This window comes from Echinops telfairi, unplaced genomic scaffold (genome assembly GCF_000313985.2).
Source record: "Echinops telfairi isolate 266 unplaced genomic scaffold, ASM31398v2 ScPeMD7_7420;HRSCAF=8458, whole genome shotgun sequence".
In the NCBI taxonomy this organism is placed as follows: domain Eukaryota; kingdom Metazoa; phylum Chordata; class Mammalia; order Afrosoricida; family Tenrecidae; genus Echinops; species Echinops telfairi.
In genome coordinates this window covers 5,846,948-5,862,890 of record NW_022111320.1, presented here as the reverse complement: position 1 = coordinate 5,862,890, position 15,943 = coordinate 5,846,948, and the positions used below count along the sequence as shown (strand labels likewise).

Below are 15,943 nucleotides of genomic sequence, written 5' to 3'. Positions count from 1 at the left end.
GCTCTGTTCCTCACCCAGACAGGTGTACGAGTGGAGGGTGGATAAACTCATCCCGCTCTCTTAGGTGAGAAATGTGGTCCTTTTGGACTCTTGACCTATGGAATCCTATCAAGTGTCAGAAATGTTTCAGCAGTGAAGTGTGGAGTACTGAAATGTGTACTGATTTTGTTTGGCTTCTTTCCTGTTGGCATTGACAACGAAGAGCCAGGTAACTGCTTCTTTCAGTCCCCACACAGCGGGACACACACCACTGGGTACAGTGTAGCCTTTTGCGTGTGGCATTGCTCACCTGACTGACTGGCTTGCCTGGTTAACAGTCTGGTAACGTGTGAAGCCAGTCCCCCTACCTGCTCCTCGAGCAATTCGAGAAGAATGCCATTTTCTTGCCTGGTTTCTCTGTTGGCAGGGACACTCAAGAGCTCCTTGCCTCACTGGGGAAGTTCAGTTGGATCATCAGAAAGTCCCTTCACACGTTTCTTCAGCCTTGTGAAGTCATCAGACCAAACACTAAGAGTCTCGCCTTAGATCCTTGGGATTATGTACTTTCTAGTGCAAAAAGGAAAGAAAGAAAGAAAAAAGAAAATGCTACTTGCAATCAAGTTAGCAAGGCTAAGAGTCTTCAAGAAGACTCACCCCAGGGCATCATGGGACTCCTGGTAACTGAGGAAACTTTTTTTTTTTTTTGTAGCCATTGTCAGAGGAGCCCTTGTGTTGTAGTGGTTTTGTGTTGGGCTGCTAACTGCAAGGTCAGTTGTTCGAAACCACCAGCCACTCCTTGGGAGAAAGACAGGGCTTTCTAAGCCCATAACGAGTTTGAGTCTCAGAAACTCACTGGGGCAGTTCTACCCTGTCCTTCAGGGTTTCCATGAGTTGGTGCTGACTCAATGCAGGGAGTTAGGTTTTTGGTTTGGTAGTGATTGCCACTATCCCAGAACCATGCAAATAGTAAGAAAAATTTTGAATGTGAACCATAAATTCCCATCAGTCCTCCGCAGACACTGGCTGGAGAGCAAACTACATCTCAGCGGATGGTTCAGAGAAGCACATCCTACTGATGGCTTTGCCTGTGGAGCGCGCATTTTCTCTGTAAGGAAGAATGTATCTTGAGTTTCCAGGGATCTTGTGGAATCCACATCAATGCCAATTTATGAATGCTTTTAAACAAAAACAAAAATCTCCTATGTTTTAGGAATGATGGAATATTTAGAAATATAAAACACTACATAAAAAAGCTGAGTTTTCAAATTTATTTTTGTAAATTATTTCCAAACGTAAAACTGTAGAGCCAGAGGTAGTTTATATATAAACTAATTTCATAACAATAGCCAACCTTTTCCAAACTATTGGTTAATGGGGGAGGGGAATAAATCTGAATTTGTACAATGTTAATGCATTGGGAAAATCTGCGGCCAAAGACCTCTTTAAAGTGTTCAAGAGCAAGATGTCCTTTTGAGGACTAAGGTGACTCATGTGTGGTAGTTACAGAATCTGGTGTCAATGTGAGGATTCAGAGTGAAGGGGTGGAGTCTAGCCTGTCAATCAGGTAGTAGCTTGATGACCTCATTTGGAGGCCCTAAGAGATAAATAGCTCACTGGAGGCAGGACACATGCTCACGCTGAGAGACATCCTTGTGGAGAAGACACATGGGTGAGGCTGATGGGACCAGACCTCTCCGTCCAGAAAAGCTACGTGGAGACCCTGCCAGTGCTGAGATGCTTACAACACCACTGGATTCATAAGACTTCCCACCCACTAGCCTCTGATCTTCCTGTATTCAGCATCATTGCATGTGTTTCGTGAGTCTGAAGTGGACTTCATAGATTGGTATGGGACATATGGGCTAATATCAGACTTATGGACTTGATCTGGAGTGGGCTGGGATTTTTCTCAATATTCAACTGCTCCTGTATATAAAGCTCTTTCTTATACACATATGAATATCCATGGATTTGTTTCTCTAGTTTACCCAGACTAACACGGGACACTTGGACAATGAATAAGGAAGACCAGTGAAAATGGATACGTTTGAATTATGGTGTTGGGGGAGAATCATAGCATGCCAGAAGAACTCACAAATCTGTCTCCGAAGATGTGTAGTCAGAATGGTCCTTGGAATCGAGGTGGTGAGGCTTTGCCTCAGATACACTGGACATGTGATCAGAAGGGAGCAGTCTCCACCCAGAGAAGGACACGTGCTCGGTGGAGTGGAAGGTCAGTGGAAAAGAGACAGACCCTCAATGGATGGGCTGACAAAGTGGCCGCAGCGATGGGCTCAAATGGAACAGCGATCCTGAGGCTGACGCACGACCACACTGTGGTTCCTTCTGCTGTCCACAGGCCATGAGCTTGACAGCAGTTCACAGCCATGTATCTTTATTGTTACGATCTGTACAGATCACAGCCAAGGGACCCTTGTCAAACGGGCCCTCTGGGAGTCAGGGTGGGCTCAAAGGCACCCAACAGACCCCGGGTCTTCATTATGTGACTGTGTACTTTTAAACGACATTTTACAAGGCATCACGTTCCTTGACAACTATTACCTTGTCTGTTTGGGCATTTGTTGCTTTTGATCCTAGATCTTGAGTCCTTGGAATCCCCGCCCCGCCCCTCCCCCACCCCCTTTCCCTGGTCACAGGAATGATTTAGCATGGCCTCCCTTCTAGTGAGTGGGAGGGCAGGTTTTGACTTACAAGCACGTGCATTCCTAGTACTAGGTCCTCAACTGTGCATCTAGCTCACCGACGTTTCTCAACCTCAGGGGGCTATTTACCTTGAGAGAAAAGTTTCTTCCCCGTTTGTTGCACCCGGAACCCTGCTTTTCACGCCATGCTCCAAAGGGTCCACAGACAACGTGTGCTGAGGTGGAGATGTGTTCTCCTGAGGGTGGGGGTTTCCAGCGATCCTTCTCGAAGTGAAGCAGCTCCCTGCTTGCTGCCGGGCCTGCCACGCGCGGTGGTGCTGGGATTGGGCCCGCAGGGCACGGCTCTGCCGGTGGAGTTTGGGGCTGGCCTCCAGTGGTTCTTCCTGCTTCTGCGCTGGGACCGCCAGTTCAAGTCTCGCCCCACTCCAAATGGCAATCATGAGTTGGGAAGTCCTGAGTTAGTCTGCCATCTTTCTGCTGCGGAAGTCCGCTCTTGCGGGTGGCTGCAACCTGCGACGCGAGTTTCATTTTCAAAAGCGGGTCCACGCCACACGTGTTGTTGCCAGTGGTGATCGCGTTGATTTCACTCCAGGGTGACCCGGTGTGCGCAGAGTGGGACTCTCCACCGGGCTGCAAGGTGGTGACCCTTGGGGAGCCTGTCAACAGGCCTCTCTTCCAAGGCCACCTTTTCTGATCATGAACAGGAGCTCCAGCCACTGGGAACATCTAAAAGATCATCGGTTCCTTAGAAAACCCCAACCAAAGGGAGAGGCTTGGACTCGATCGGTGGGGTTGGAACCTCATCCCCATAGCTGGTAGCGTGTGTCAACGACCCGGCCTGCCCCTGCATGGTTGGCCCAGGCAGGCAGAGGATAGAAAGGAGCCCAGAGCCCTGACAGTGCCCTCACCAGCCCGTGCCAAGGGCAGCGCAGAAGCCAGCACCCTGGCTGGGGTGCCTCCTTGCGCCTCAAACGTTAGTGTCGTAAGAGGTTATCTCTAGGATAACTGCAACTCAACAGAACAGTGAGCGGCTCCCAGTTCACCCCTGTGCTGTTTTCCTTCTTTTGCTTGGCATGCTCCAGAAAGATAACAGCCATATAATCCTGAACCGAATATTTAAATGACGTTTAAAATGAACAAGCTTATGAATTCTGGGATACCTCCTCCCTCCCCATCACAAGCATGTCTAATTATGTTGAGCCAAACGAGCATGTGCATTTAAACGGTTTTAACGTTTCCTTGAAGTTTGGGATATACCTGTATTTTAAAGCTAAAAGCTTTATTCTTACATTAGAAAATAAGGACATATGAAGCACCCGGGGCCCTTGAACACTGGAAAGCTTTCTTCCTCTCTTCAGTCTTTCAAGTGCCTGCGGCTGAGAGCCCAAGATGAGGCTAAGTCAACCTGAATGACTGCCAGGGTTTCCCTTCCTCCACGCACAGGTCTGAAGGAAGCCTGCTGAAATATGCTTCTGCCGTCCGTGAAGGGCTGCAGACCGATTCTCCCGCTCACACTGGTCTTAGTCTCGTGTGGGCACTTTCAAAATTGTGGCTTCTGAGGGGATCTTCTGGGCTAGTTAAATTCAAGGCAGAGAGGTCAGCTCAGGTTATGGTAACTGTTTTGGGGGGGACCTCAAAGGGACAATCTTGGTAGATTTTCTCAAAGGACACAGGACAATCACGAGGGCTTACGAGGAAGAAGTTTAAAGGAATTGGAAAGCTGCATTGGTAAGAACAAGAACAGAAACAGAAACACTGTGCTGAGTGACTTGCTTGCTTGTTTGTTTTTTATCTGTGGTAGTTATATGATCTGCTGTCAATTTGGCACTTAAGAGAGGAGGGGTGGAAGCTAGCCTGTCAATCACCTAGTAGCTTGATGACCTCATTTGGAGGCGCTATGGAGATAAATAGCTTGCTGGAGGCGGGACACATGCTCGCTCCCTGTGAGACATCCCTGTGGAGAAGAGCCCTGGAGCTGGAGAAGCCACGTGGAGAGCCCTACCGGTGCTGAGGTTCTTCCACTGCCACTGGATCCACAAGACTTTCTACCCAACAGCCTGTGATCTTCCTGAATTTGGTGTCGTTGCATGTGTTGTGTGAGTCTGAAGAGGAATTTATAGATTGGTATCAGACATATGGGCTAATACCTAACGTATGGACCTGATCTGGACTGGGCTGGAATGTTTCTCTATATCCAATTGCTCTTATATATAAATCTCTTTCTTATACACATATGAATGTCTATGAATTTGTTTCTCTAATCAACTCAGACTAACACACTATCATGACAATGGGTCTGCTTCTTCTTTGAGAGGAGCAGGGATTGTTCCACCAAAATGTCCCTGAGAAATCTATGCCATTCACTCTTTAGCCTGATACTGCCCCTGCAGAGTTCTTTTCATTCTCCAAATTCCAATTCCATTTAAAGGAGCACAATTTGAATCTCTGAAGGATGTAAAGACTGCTGTTTCGATGTGGTGCACATCAAAGGCACAGAATTCTTTGAGGAATGGCTTAGAGAGATGGAAACATTTTCTTCAGTTTCAATGTATAGACCTATACAGAGGTATGTGGAGAAACAATACTTTCACATTTCAGTGTTTTCATAGAAGCCAGTTGCTGAAGATCACTCAGTAATGTTACAGCAGTACATTGGCAGGGAGCTGCCAGAAATTCAAGTTGGAGTCAAAAGAGGAGGTGGAACTAGGGATATCATTTCTGATGTCAGATGGATCTTGGCTGAAAGCAGAGAATGTTGAAGAGCTGTTTACTTGTGGTTTATTGCCTAGCCAAGGCACTCAACTCTGTGGATCACAACCAACTATGGATAGCCTTGAAAAGAATAGAAATTCCTGAGCACTTCATTGTGCTCATGTGGAATCTGTACATAGGCCAACAAACAGTCATTTGAATAGAACAAGGGAATAGAATGCTACATGGTTTAAAATTAGGAAAGGTGTGCACCAGGGTTGTATGCATTTACCATATTAGCCCATGTGTGTGCTGGGCAAATAATCAGAGAAACTGGACTATATCAAGAAGCATGCAGCATCCCAGCCAGGGGAAGGCTTGCTAACAATGTGGGATATGCAGCAGACACAACCTTGCTTACTGAAAGAGAGCAGGACTTGAAGCACTTGCTGACGGAGATTAAGGATGGCAGCCTTCAATGTGGACTACACCTCAATATAAAGAAGGCCAAAATCTTTACAACTGGACCAATGGGCGGCATCATGACAAATGGAGAAAAGATTGAAGTTGTCAAGGATTTCTTCTTGCTTGGCTCCACAATCAGTGCTCGTGGCAGCAGCAGTCAAGAGATTAAAGGAGGCATCGCATTGAGTAAAGCTGCTGCACAAACCTCTTCAACGTGTTGAAGGACAGGACATTACTTTGAGGACTGATGTGCACCTGACTCAACCCCCGCTATTTTCAATGGTCTCATATGCATGTGAAAGTTAGACATTGGATAAGGAAGACCCAAGAAGAGTTGATGCATTTGAATGATGGTGTTGGTGGAGAATATTGGAAGTACCATGGCCTGCCAAAAGAACAAACAGAGGTGCCTTGAAATAAGTACAAATGGAATGTTCTTTGGAAGCAAGAACTTTGTCTTGTGTACTTTGGATATGTTATCAGAAGAAACCAGTCCCTGGAAAAGGACATCGTGCCTGATAAAGTAGAGGGGAAGAAAAAAAAGAGGAAGCTCCTAGACAAGATGGATTTACATAGTAGCTGCAATGAGGAACTAAAACATAACGATTGTGAGGATGGCATGGGACCAGGCGGTGTTTCCTTCTGTTGTACAGAGGGTCTCTATGAATCAAAACCAACTCAATGGCACCTAGCATGATTTTGTAGCAAGGTCTTTGAGTTATCCTCAAATATTTTGGGGCTTTCCAACATCTGTGGAAAAAATCTCATCTTTCAATTCCATTTTTCCATGATCATTTTTGCGTACCTTCTTAGTATGACACTCCCTAGTGCATTGCGATGATTTGTATATGACTCTGGTGGAAGGGTTCCTCCATCTTGTTAGCTGCCATGGAGTCGGCCCCTGACTCACAGTGACCCCCCATGTGTGAGAGTGTAGAATGGCTGGCTTCACAGGCCGTTGTTTACTGAAGCAGATTGCTGGGTCTTTCTTCCGCAGCACCAATGAATGGACTGACCTTGCCAATTTATTGGTCAGCAGTCAACCACAAGCCACCCAGGCTCAGTCCCTTTGTTTTGATGTGACCCTGATATGAGTGGCAGAGGGGTATAACGGTGGTGTGCACAGGCTGCCCGAGTTCACATGGCCATACCTACTATTTATTCATTGGGTGGATCTGGGTCTTCTGCCTCCATTTCCTCACCTATGAAATGGGATGGTAATAGTTCATCCTCATAGGATTAGGGAGTCCTCATGGTACAGTGGGTGAGGGCGCAGTTACTAGCAGAGGTTGGTGATGTAAACACACCACTTGCTGCACAGGAGAAAGATGCAGATTATTGGGAGTGTGGTAGTTACATAATCTGGTGTCAATTTGGGATGTGAGAGGATTAAGAGTGAAGGGGTTGATTCTAGTCTGTCTATCAGATCCTAGCCAATGAGGCCTCTGTGTGGGCATGGCCCTCTCCTGAGAATTCTGGGAACTCCTGGATTTTCCTCCTTGGAGGTGGGAGACATACTCTCTCTCTGCTCACTCCCCGAGAGATGCTCTACTGACAAGACATATGGCACTACGCTGATAGACCCTGTGCCCTGGGAACTAGAGGAGCCACCTGGAGGTCCCTGCCAGCGCTGAGATGCTTCTACTGCCACTGACTTTGCATCCACTGGCCTGTGATCTTCCTGCATTCAGAGTCATTGCATGTGTTTTGTGAGTCTGAAGAGGACTTCATAGATTGGTCTCAGACATATGGGATAATACCAGCCTTATGGACTTGATCTGGACTGGGTTGGGATGCTTTCTTAATGTACAATTACCCTTTATATAAAACTCTCTCTTATACACATATGAGCGTGGCCATGAGTTTGCTCCTCTGGTCTACCCGGACTAACACGGGGAGGGTGACATAAGTTCTGGTAAACGCCTGGCCCAGTGCTGGCGGCTCTCGCTCTTCTACAGTTCCACGGATGTTCATGTTTGTTGTTACATTTTCATAACTAACATTTTTTGTCTCATGCTCAGATATGTATATTTTACTTAATGTTTTACTTAGACTTACTCAATATATTTCCACCATGATATTGGTCTATATACAATTAATTAAAAATTATTATGAAATATTTCAGGTACACACAAATTTGTTTCTGAAAAAATGTGGTTGATGTTTTTCTAATTTAACATCCTGCAGCGCCCTTGGCCTTCCACAGTAACACTGTGGGGACAGGCACTACTGTTTCCTGAACTCCATAGAGAAATCAATAATACCCTTGAGGGATTATTTGGGGCCTGTCACCAAGCCCCAAAAGCAATAATACATTTTCAAAAATGGTTAACTTTTTCTTGTATACATCTTATGTGCTGGGTCAATGCATTGTCTCATCCCACCGCACTATGATCCTTGGGAGCCCCTGAGTGGGACGAATGGTTAAGCACTGAACTATCAGCTGAAAGGTTGGCAGTTCAAACCCACCCATAAGCACCTTGGAATATCAAACAACTCCCCCCCTCACTGCCATCGAGTCTGTTCTGACTGCTAGCCACACTATAGGACAAGGTAGAACCGTTCTGTGAGTTTCTGAGCCTTCAAACCTTTAAAGGAACAGAAAACCTCATCTTTGTTCCTTGGGGTGGCTAGTGAGTCCGAACTGCTGACCTTGTTGTTAGCAGCCTAACACATGACCCTCTACACCACTAGGTGCTTTTATTTCTCTCTCTCTCCCTTCCTTCCTTCTTCCCTCCCTCCTTCTATCTGTCTGTCTGTCTGTCTGTCTATCTATCTATCATCTATCTATCATCTCTCTTTCTCCACTCCCTATTCCCCTCCCCCACCCCTTTCTGTCTAGCCATTTGGAAGCAGATGATCATGTAAGGCAGAGTAGATCTGCTCGCTAGGGTTTCTGAAGCTGTAAATCATTATGGGGGCAGAGAGCCTCATCTTTCTCCTGAAGAGGAGCAGGTAGGTTTAGACCCTTGACCTTGCAGGGAGCAGTCTAATGCATAACCAGGGCTCCTTTCCAAAGGTCACCACACTTTGAAAACGCCGTGGAGCAATTCTGCGGTGCACACAGGTCAACTCCATGGAAGTGACATCTGCAACAGCTCGTCCTCTGATGTGGGTTCTAGTATAACCTTCACTGTAGGGCAGAGGAAGCAGGCTGGGAGAAGTTAACTAACATGGTCATTTTACATAGCTTGGAAATTATGGACTATATTTTTAAAAAAAGTGGAATAGTCATACGATGTGACTATTGACAAACATAACTCAGGGTAATTTCCAGAACCAAAAAGTTATGGGGTAAATTGAATCCTCCCTCTCCTTCCCAAATATGTGTTGGGATCCTATCCCCTATATCTGTGGATAATGGTGACATAGTGGATAATCCACTGGACTGCTAACCAAATGGTCAGCAGTTTGACTCCCGCAACCACTCTGAGAAAGAAAGATGAGGCTTTCCTTTCTCCCTCAGGGACCCCAGGGAACAGTTCTACTCTGCCCTACCGAGCCACTGTGAGTCAGAATGGACTGCGTAGCAGTTGGTTCAATAAAGGCGGATACAATTGCAATTGGGAATCAGGTTCTTGTTATGCTAATGAATCATATCAGTGCTGGATATGTCTTACAATGAACCATGTTTGAAATAACACAAAAGCAGATTAGGCACAGGGCCAAGCAAGCCAGGGGAAGAGAGACGTTATAGGAAGATGGTGGAGGCAGACCTATCTATAAACCGAGAAAGCCTGGCTGCTAGATGGCCGGATTGCTGGGTCCTACAAGCTGACAGAAGGAGCCAGGGGGTGCTATCGTTTGGGCTTTGGATTGCTAACTATTAGGTTGGTGGTTCAAATCTACCAGAAAAAGTGAGGTGCTCGGCTCCCATAAAGATTTCCAGTCTCGGCAAATAAAAATAAGGGCACCGTGTTAAAAAAAAAAAAAAGATTTCCAGTCTCAGAAGAAACGTACATAGGGTTGCTATGAGTCAGCGTGGGCTAGATGGCAGGGATTTAGAAGCTGAAAGACATTCCCTAGAGAACTACACACTGAATTTGAACTTCCAGCCTCATGAACTATGGGGAAATTAATGTCTGCTCCTGTGCTTTTTTTCTGTTACACTTGTCCTGTGGATAAACTCAGGCGGGTGTCTTCTTTCCAGGAACTCCATCGTGAGTGCTAACGTAGTTGTATCTACAGCAAGCTACCAGCCGGCTCTCCTTCCCATAGTGGAAGCTGCTGAACCCCCACCTGAGGCCTGAGGCCTCCTGCCTGTCCGACACTTGCAAATCATTCAAGGTTGTGGAGGAATCACTAAAGAGGAAATTCATATTGGGAGCTAGCTTCCAGTGATTACTTGCTAATTGCACATTACACGAGGTGACTCTGAAATCTGAATGTTTGTCAGACAGCCCTTTGATGTGATGACAAAAGGTGAGGAATTGGGGTGCTCATTCACATTCCCCGGTTGAGGCATACCTCACTCTTCAGAGGGATCAGAATTGGGATTCAAGGAGGAAGGCTTAGCCTGAGGACAGGGGATTACTCAATGTTTCATTTTTAATAACCTTTTCATATTAAGGAAATATATGATTATCAAAGAACTATGATTACTTGATATTCCATCAGGTAAACCTTTTGAAAATTCACGTGGTTTAGAGAGTGAAGCAGATTGAGTTTAATATTGAGATCATTATAAGCACATCTCTAAGGCAAAGGCAAGGCAATTATCCACGTGGTTCAGGCAAAAATGCTATGTAATTTGAAGCAAATGGAGTTTTTCTGGTTGTAATTTAGAAATAGCTTCCTCCAGAGAGCTCAAAGTCACAAAGGTAAGAATAATTTAACTAGACAGCCTTTATGTGATATTTTTCCATTAAAGAATATTATTAGGTGTTTGTCTTATGCACAGTGCATTATCAGGTCAAGATTATTATTAAAAACATATTTATGTATTTTGTTTTCTATTCAAGGTTTGAACAAAAATATTAACATGTAGTCTCAAAAATGATAACTTGGTTGATTGTTTCAGTCAGCAAGGTTGGTGGTTCAAGCCACTCTGAAAGAAAGATGAGGCCGTGGTAGTTAAATAATCTTGTGTCAACTTGAGGGTATTAAAAGTGAAGGGGTGGAGTCTAGCCTGTCAATCAGGTCACAGTCTAATGATGCTTTCTTTTTTTTTTTTTAAACATTTAATAGGGGCTCATACAACTCTTATCACAATCCATACACACATCAATTGTGTAAAGCGCATTTGTACTTCATTATCAAAACATTTTCTCTCCACTTAAACCCCGGGCATTAGGTCCTCATTTTTCCCCTCCCTCCCCGCTCCCCCCTCCCTCATGAGCCCTTGATAGTTTATAAATTGTTATTTTGTCATATCTTGCCCTGTCTGATGTCTCCCCTCATCCCCTTTTCTGATGCTTTCTTGTGGGCATGGCCTTTTCATAAGGATTCTGGGAACTTCCTCTCTCTCTGCCTTGGTCTTCCTGTTAACAAATGACGTGGAGATTTGGTGAGATGGGTTTCACCTTGCTGAGTAGGAACCACACTCAGAGATCTCGAGGTGCCACGTGGAGACCTGCACCAGCGCTGAGATGCTTCCACTGCCACTGGATCCACAAGACTTTCCACCCAATAGCCTGTGATCTTCCTGTATTTGGCATCATTGCCTGTGCTGAGGGAGTCTGAAGAGAAATCTAAGGACTAGTATGGTACATATGGGCTAATATCTGACTTAGGGACTTGATCTGGACTGGGCTGGGATGTTTTCTCAATATAAAATTGCTCTTTGATATAAAGCTCTCTCTGACACATAAATGAGTGTCTTTGGATTTCTCTGTCTAGTTAACCTGGCCTACCACAGCTTCCAGAAAGATTTAGACTCAGAAACCCTAGGGAGCAGTCATATTCTGTCCCATAAGGTTGTGAATTGGAACTGATGAGACAGGAATAGGTAACTAGGATCCATTCAAAATATGAGGTTAAAGTAACAAGGAGACATATGAGAACACACAGGCATGCTTTCCAGAGTAGTTTTATTCAAATTTCATCATCATGGACAATGTATATTTTAGCACTTCAAGAACCCTAATCACATTAGAAAATAAGAGAATTACTTTAATTCTGTTTCACTTGTTATCCTAATCACATTAGAAAATAAGAGAATTACTTTAATTCTATGTTTCCCTTGTAGAATAACATTTATAAGGCATTTTCAATTCATATGATAATAAATATTTAAATAAATATAAATAAATATAAGTTAGTTCACATGCTTTCACAAAAACAAACCTTTATAAATAAATAGTTTAAAATAAGTTATGTGTGAGTGTTTGTTCTCACAAACACTTTGGTACAGAAATAGCTTATAAATTCTTGTTCTTCTAATAAAGGGAAAGAGAAACATTGAGTGAATCTAGATCCCCTTCTTAGCAATTTGCCCCTGGCAATGTAAAAGAAACTTATCCTGAGTCAATTGGAAAACACCCGATCAAAGGAATCGTGGATATAACAGTCCAATCCTTCTAACTTGGGGTGGGGATGGATATAATACATTGGTAACATATTCATGTTGTACTGGGGACGGGTTGGTTTGACCTGATCCCCCCCGCCCTCCCCCCACAGTTCCTAACCTACATCCTGTTAAAATCTCTTTGGTTCGGATTTATATAAATATAGTTAAAAGACCTTAAGGTCCGGAGAAATCTCAGCTCTTCAGGAAGAATTCAGGTAGCTCATCGTCCTATCTATCGTCACTGCACGGATTCTGAAGGCATGAAGAAGTATACAAAGCTTGACTTTTGTTTTATAAAAATCCGGCTCTTCCAGGGAGGGCTTTTGTGTCACAGGTTCGCTGTTGAAATTCAGGGCCTAGAAGAATAAGTTTTGAGCATGACATAGATGGTCTCCTAAAATGAAAACATTCATTTGTGAAAATGGATGAAGCCAGTGCTTGTCTCAGAGCCTATGGCCCACTCCCTCATTACATCTCCTAAGCCCAACCCAGCCGGCTGGCCAGGCAGGATGGAGAGGAGAGAAATTCATTATCCCTGCACACGCAACTTCGTTAGCTCAGAAATGGCCCTTCAAGCTATTTAGAAATCCATCAGTGGGAGTTGCATTTTAGAAAGAATCATTCTGCTAAGATGACAGCTGCTGCAAGATCTAATTGATTTTTGTATATGTTACATGGAGAAGCCACACTCCTTTTAGAACAGGAAGGGCGCTGATCACTATTGACTTGAACGTGCATCAGTCATGGATCTGCTTAGCACAGATAATCCACTGGAGCCAGACACATAAACCTGACCGTGAATTTCCCCGTTTTAGCTCTTTGATGACAAAATAAAAGGCTTCATATTTACACATTGCTTAGTATTTTTAGTTGTCCTTTACACACACACACACACACACACACACACAAACACACACACACACACACACACACACACACACACACACCCACCCCACCCCCGTCAAGGAGAAATGGTAGCTGTTTGTTGCTGTTGAGTCGAGGAGAGCCCGCACCTTATAAAGTAGAACTGCACGATGGGGGTTTCTTGGTTAAGGATTTTTTTTTGGGTTGTTTTTGTTTTTATTTATGCCAGGCCTAGCTTCTGAATTATTGCTGGGTGGGTTTGAACTGCCAGACTTTAGGTTAACAGTCAAGCACAAACTGTTTGCACCATCTCGAGACCTAGGGTAGATCAAGGTGTCCCATTTTGCATGGGAAGAAACGGAGCCACCATGGGGTTAAATGGATCAGCACAGTTGTCTTGTTACTGGTAGAGTCCAAGTCCCCTGGCTCTTGATCATAAGGATTTTTGAGGTGCAATAAAAAATACACTCCTTCTGGAGAGCAGTGTCCTTGGATACCAGTATAAAGGTCACTTGTCTTGCCAACGGATTCCTTGTCAGACAGTGATTTCTGCCATCACGGTTTGATTCCGTGCCCCGTCACCAAGACACCCTCCCCGTCCTCCTGTGAGTGCTTCTATGACTGGAACAGCATCACGCGCTACCGCAGTCCAGACAATTCAAATCAATCCTTGCCTACGAGGACCTGTGGATGTTGCCAGATGATGGGCCATTACCTCCTTTGGCTCAAAGTGGGTCATAACCCCGCCCCGTCCACTTGTTTTCTCTCGCAAGATGCGCAGCACTTGCTGTGGGGTGTTCTCGGCTGTGGTCTACAGAAGCAGTGTGGCAGGCCTTTTCTCTGCAGAGTTGCTGGGTGGGCTCAAACAACCCCCCTTTGGCTTAGCAGCTAAGCACTCATTTGCACTGCCAGCGCGCCTTGCGGAGGTTTTCCAAGAGGGGATTTCAGCGCTTTTCTCCTATCCAGGGAGGGCAAACGTTACGCCTCGTCCTGCATCCCGGCTCACGTCTTCAGTGTGAAGAGGGCTCTCTTCTGGACAGAAGGGCAGTCTTACCTGCATCAGCTTATCGACAGCTGCCAGCATGTTTTGATCCAGGAAGATCTGCCTCTTGGGGTCCATCAAGAGCTTTTCATTCATGGCCTTGAACTCCACCTGGTACATCTTCAGGTCTTCATAGATGCTACTGAGACACAGGGTCTGGGGACATGATGACAGGGGAAAGGAGCCATTGAGACCAGCTAACAACCTTTTCTCCAGTGGATTGGAAGAATGCGTTTTGAGGCTTACCATCATAAAAGACGTCTTTCTGGAAGCCAGACAACTCCCATCCTAGGAGAAGAAACAGCCATCGAACATCAGTGACAGCACTTCATGGGATGGGCTGACATCTTTATTTATTTATTTCTCAGAATCCTTTTTTTTTTGTTGCCTTTTTAAAAAATTTAACCTTATTATTGTTAGGTGGGGGGTTATATTTCAGATCATCATTTTAATATTCAACAGTTTAAACAACTTGTCATACTTTCCAATAGCTTGTCCTGTGTCCCCCTTGTCACGTGTTCTCTCCCCCTGTCTACCCTCTCGCCCTTGTGGCTCTGTGGTTATGCGTTGGGCTGCTAACCACCAGGTCAGCAGTTTGAAATCTCCAGCCGTTCCACAGGAGAAAGGCCAGGCTTTCCACTCCCATAAAGACGGAAATCCCCAGAGGCCGTTCTAGCCTGTCCTGCAGGGTTGCTGTGAGTCAGAATCGACTCGATGGCAGTGAGCTTGCGTCTAGCCTATCGCTTCCCTCTCTTGCTCTTCCCTGCCCCCTCCTGGTAACCCTCAAAGGTGGTTTCTTTTGGTATGAAAACTTTTATCTTGATTTTTTCCTTTGGTAACTGTGGTCTCATTCAGCCGTTGTCCTTTTGCAATTGACTAACCTCCCTCAGCACAGTCTCTTCCAAATCCATCCATGTCATGAGGTGTTCCACAGTTTCAGCATGATGCTTTAGCATAGTATGTCACAGTGTTCAGATACTTAAGCCCATTTTTACCTTTAATTTTACGGACTTACGGTTATGAAAGAGGTCCCATTGGCAGCCAGGCAATTCCCATTCTAGAGGAGGAAGGGGAGAAATCACACACCAATGATATTCAATTATAAGGTAAACTTGAATGATTCTTCTTCTCAAGCATATCTGTTTTCCTATATATATTTTTCAAATTCAATTTCTAAAATGAGACCTGTTAAAGTCCCATGCTGTGAGACATCCAAAACATGCAAATTTTTAGAAGGAGATGAGGTTTGATATACAGCTCTTAATGTGTTTTTTGGAAGGAAAACATCCTCTGTAGTGTGGCCCCACCATGTATCTGCCAGGTTGACACACTGTGGTGGCTGGTGGATTGCTGTGAGGCTAAACACTGCACCACCTGCATTTCAAACACCAGCAGGATCAACCATAGTGGACACGATTCAGCAAAGCTTCCAGGCTCAGTTAGATTGGGAAGAAAGGCCTAGTGATCTACCCCTAAAAACAGTTAAGGAAAATTCTATGGATCACAACAATTACCCAATATACTGCAAGAAGATATGTCCCCACGGTTGGAAGACACTTAAAATGGTGGCTGCAGCAGTAGACCTGATCACATCAATGAGGGTGAGATGGCACAGAACTGGACCATGTCTGATGTGTTACACATGGTGTCCCCATGAGTTAGAGCCCACCACCACCAGCACCACCACCACCACCACCACCACCAGCACCAGCACCACCAGCACCACCACCA

At 45.0% G+C, this 15,943-nt stretch overlaps 1 protein-coding gene across 1 annotated transcript in view; it reads right to left on the bottom strand.

Moving 5' to 3' along the window:
• Positions 1-12,461: 12,461 nt before the first annotated feature.
• The window catches only part of IL12A (interleukin 12A), a 7,878-nt gene continuing 4,396 nt past the window's right edge, over positions 12,462-15,943 (bottom strand). The window contains exons 4-7 of the mRNA XM_045297666.1: positions 15,228-15,269; positions 14,459-14,500; positions 14,225-14,368; positions 12,462-12,662 (exon numbers count right to left, since the gene is read on the bottom strand). Of these exons, the coding sequence (XP_045153601.1) occupies positions 12,507-12,662; positions 14,225-14,368; positions 14,459-14,500; positions 15,228-15,269 (384 nt within the window). The 3' untranslated portion in view covers positions 12,462-12,506. The remainder of the gene's footprint in view (positions 12,663-14,224; positions 14,369-14,458; positions 14,501-15,227; positions 15,270-15,943) is intronic.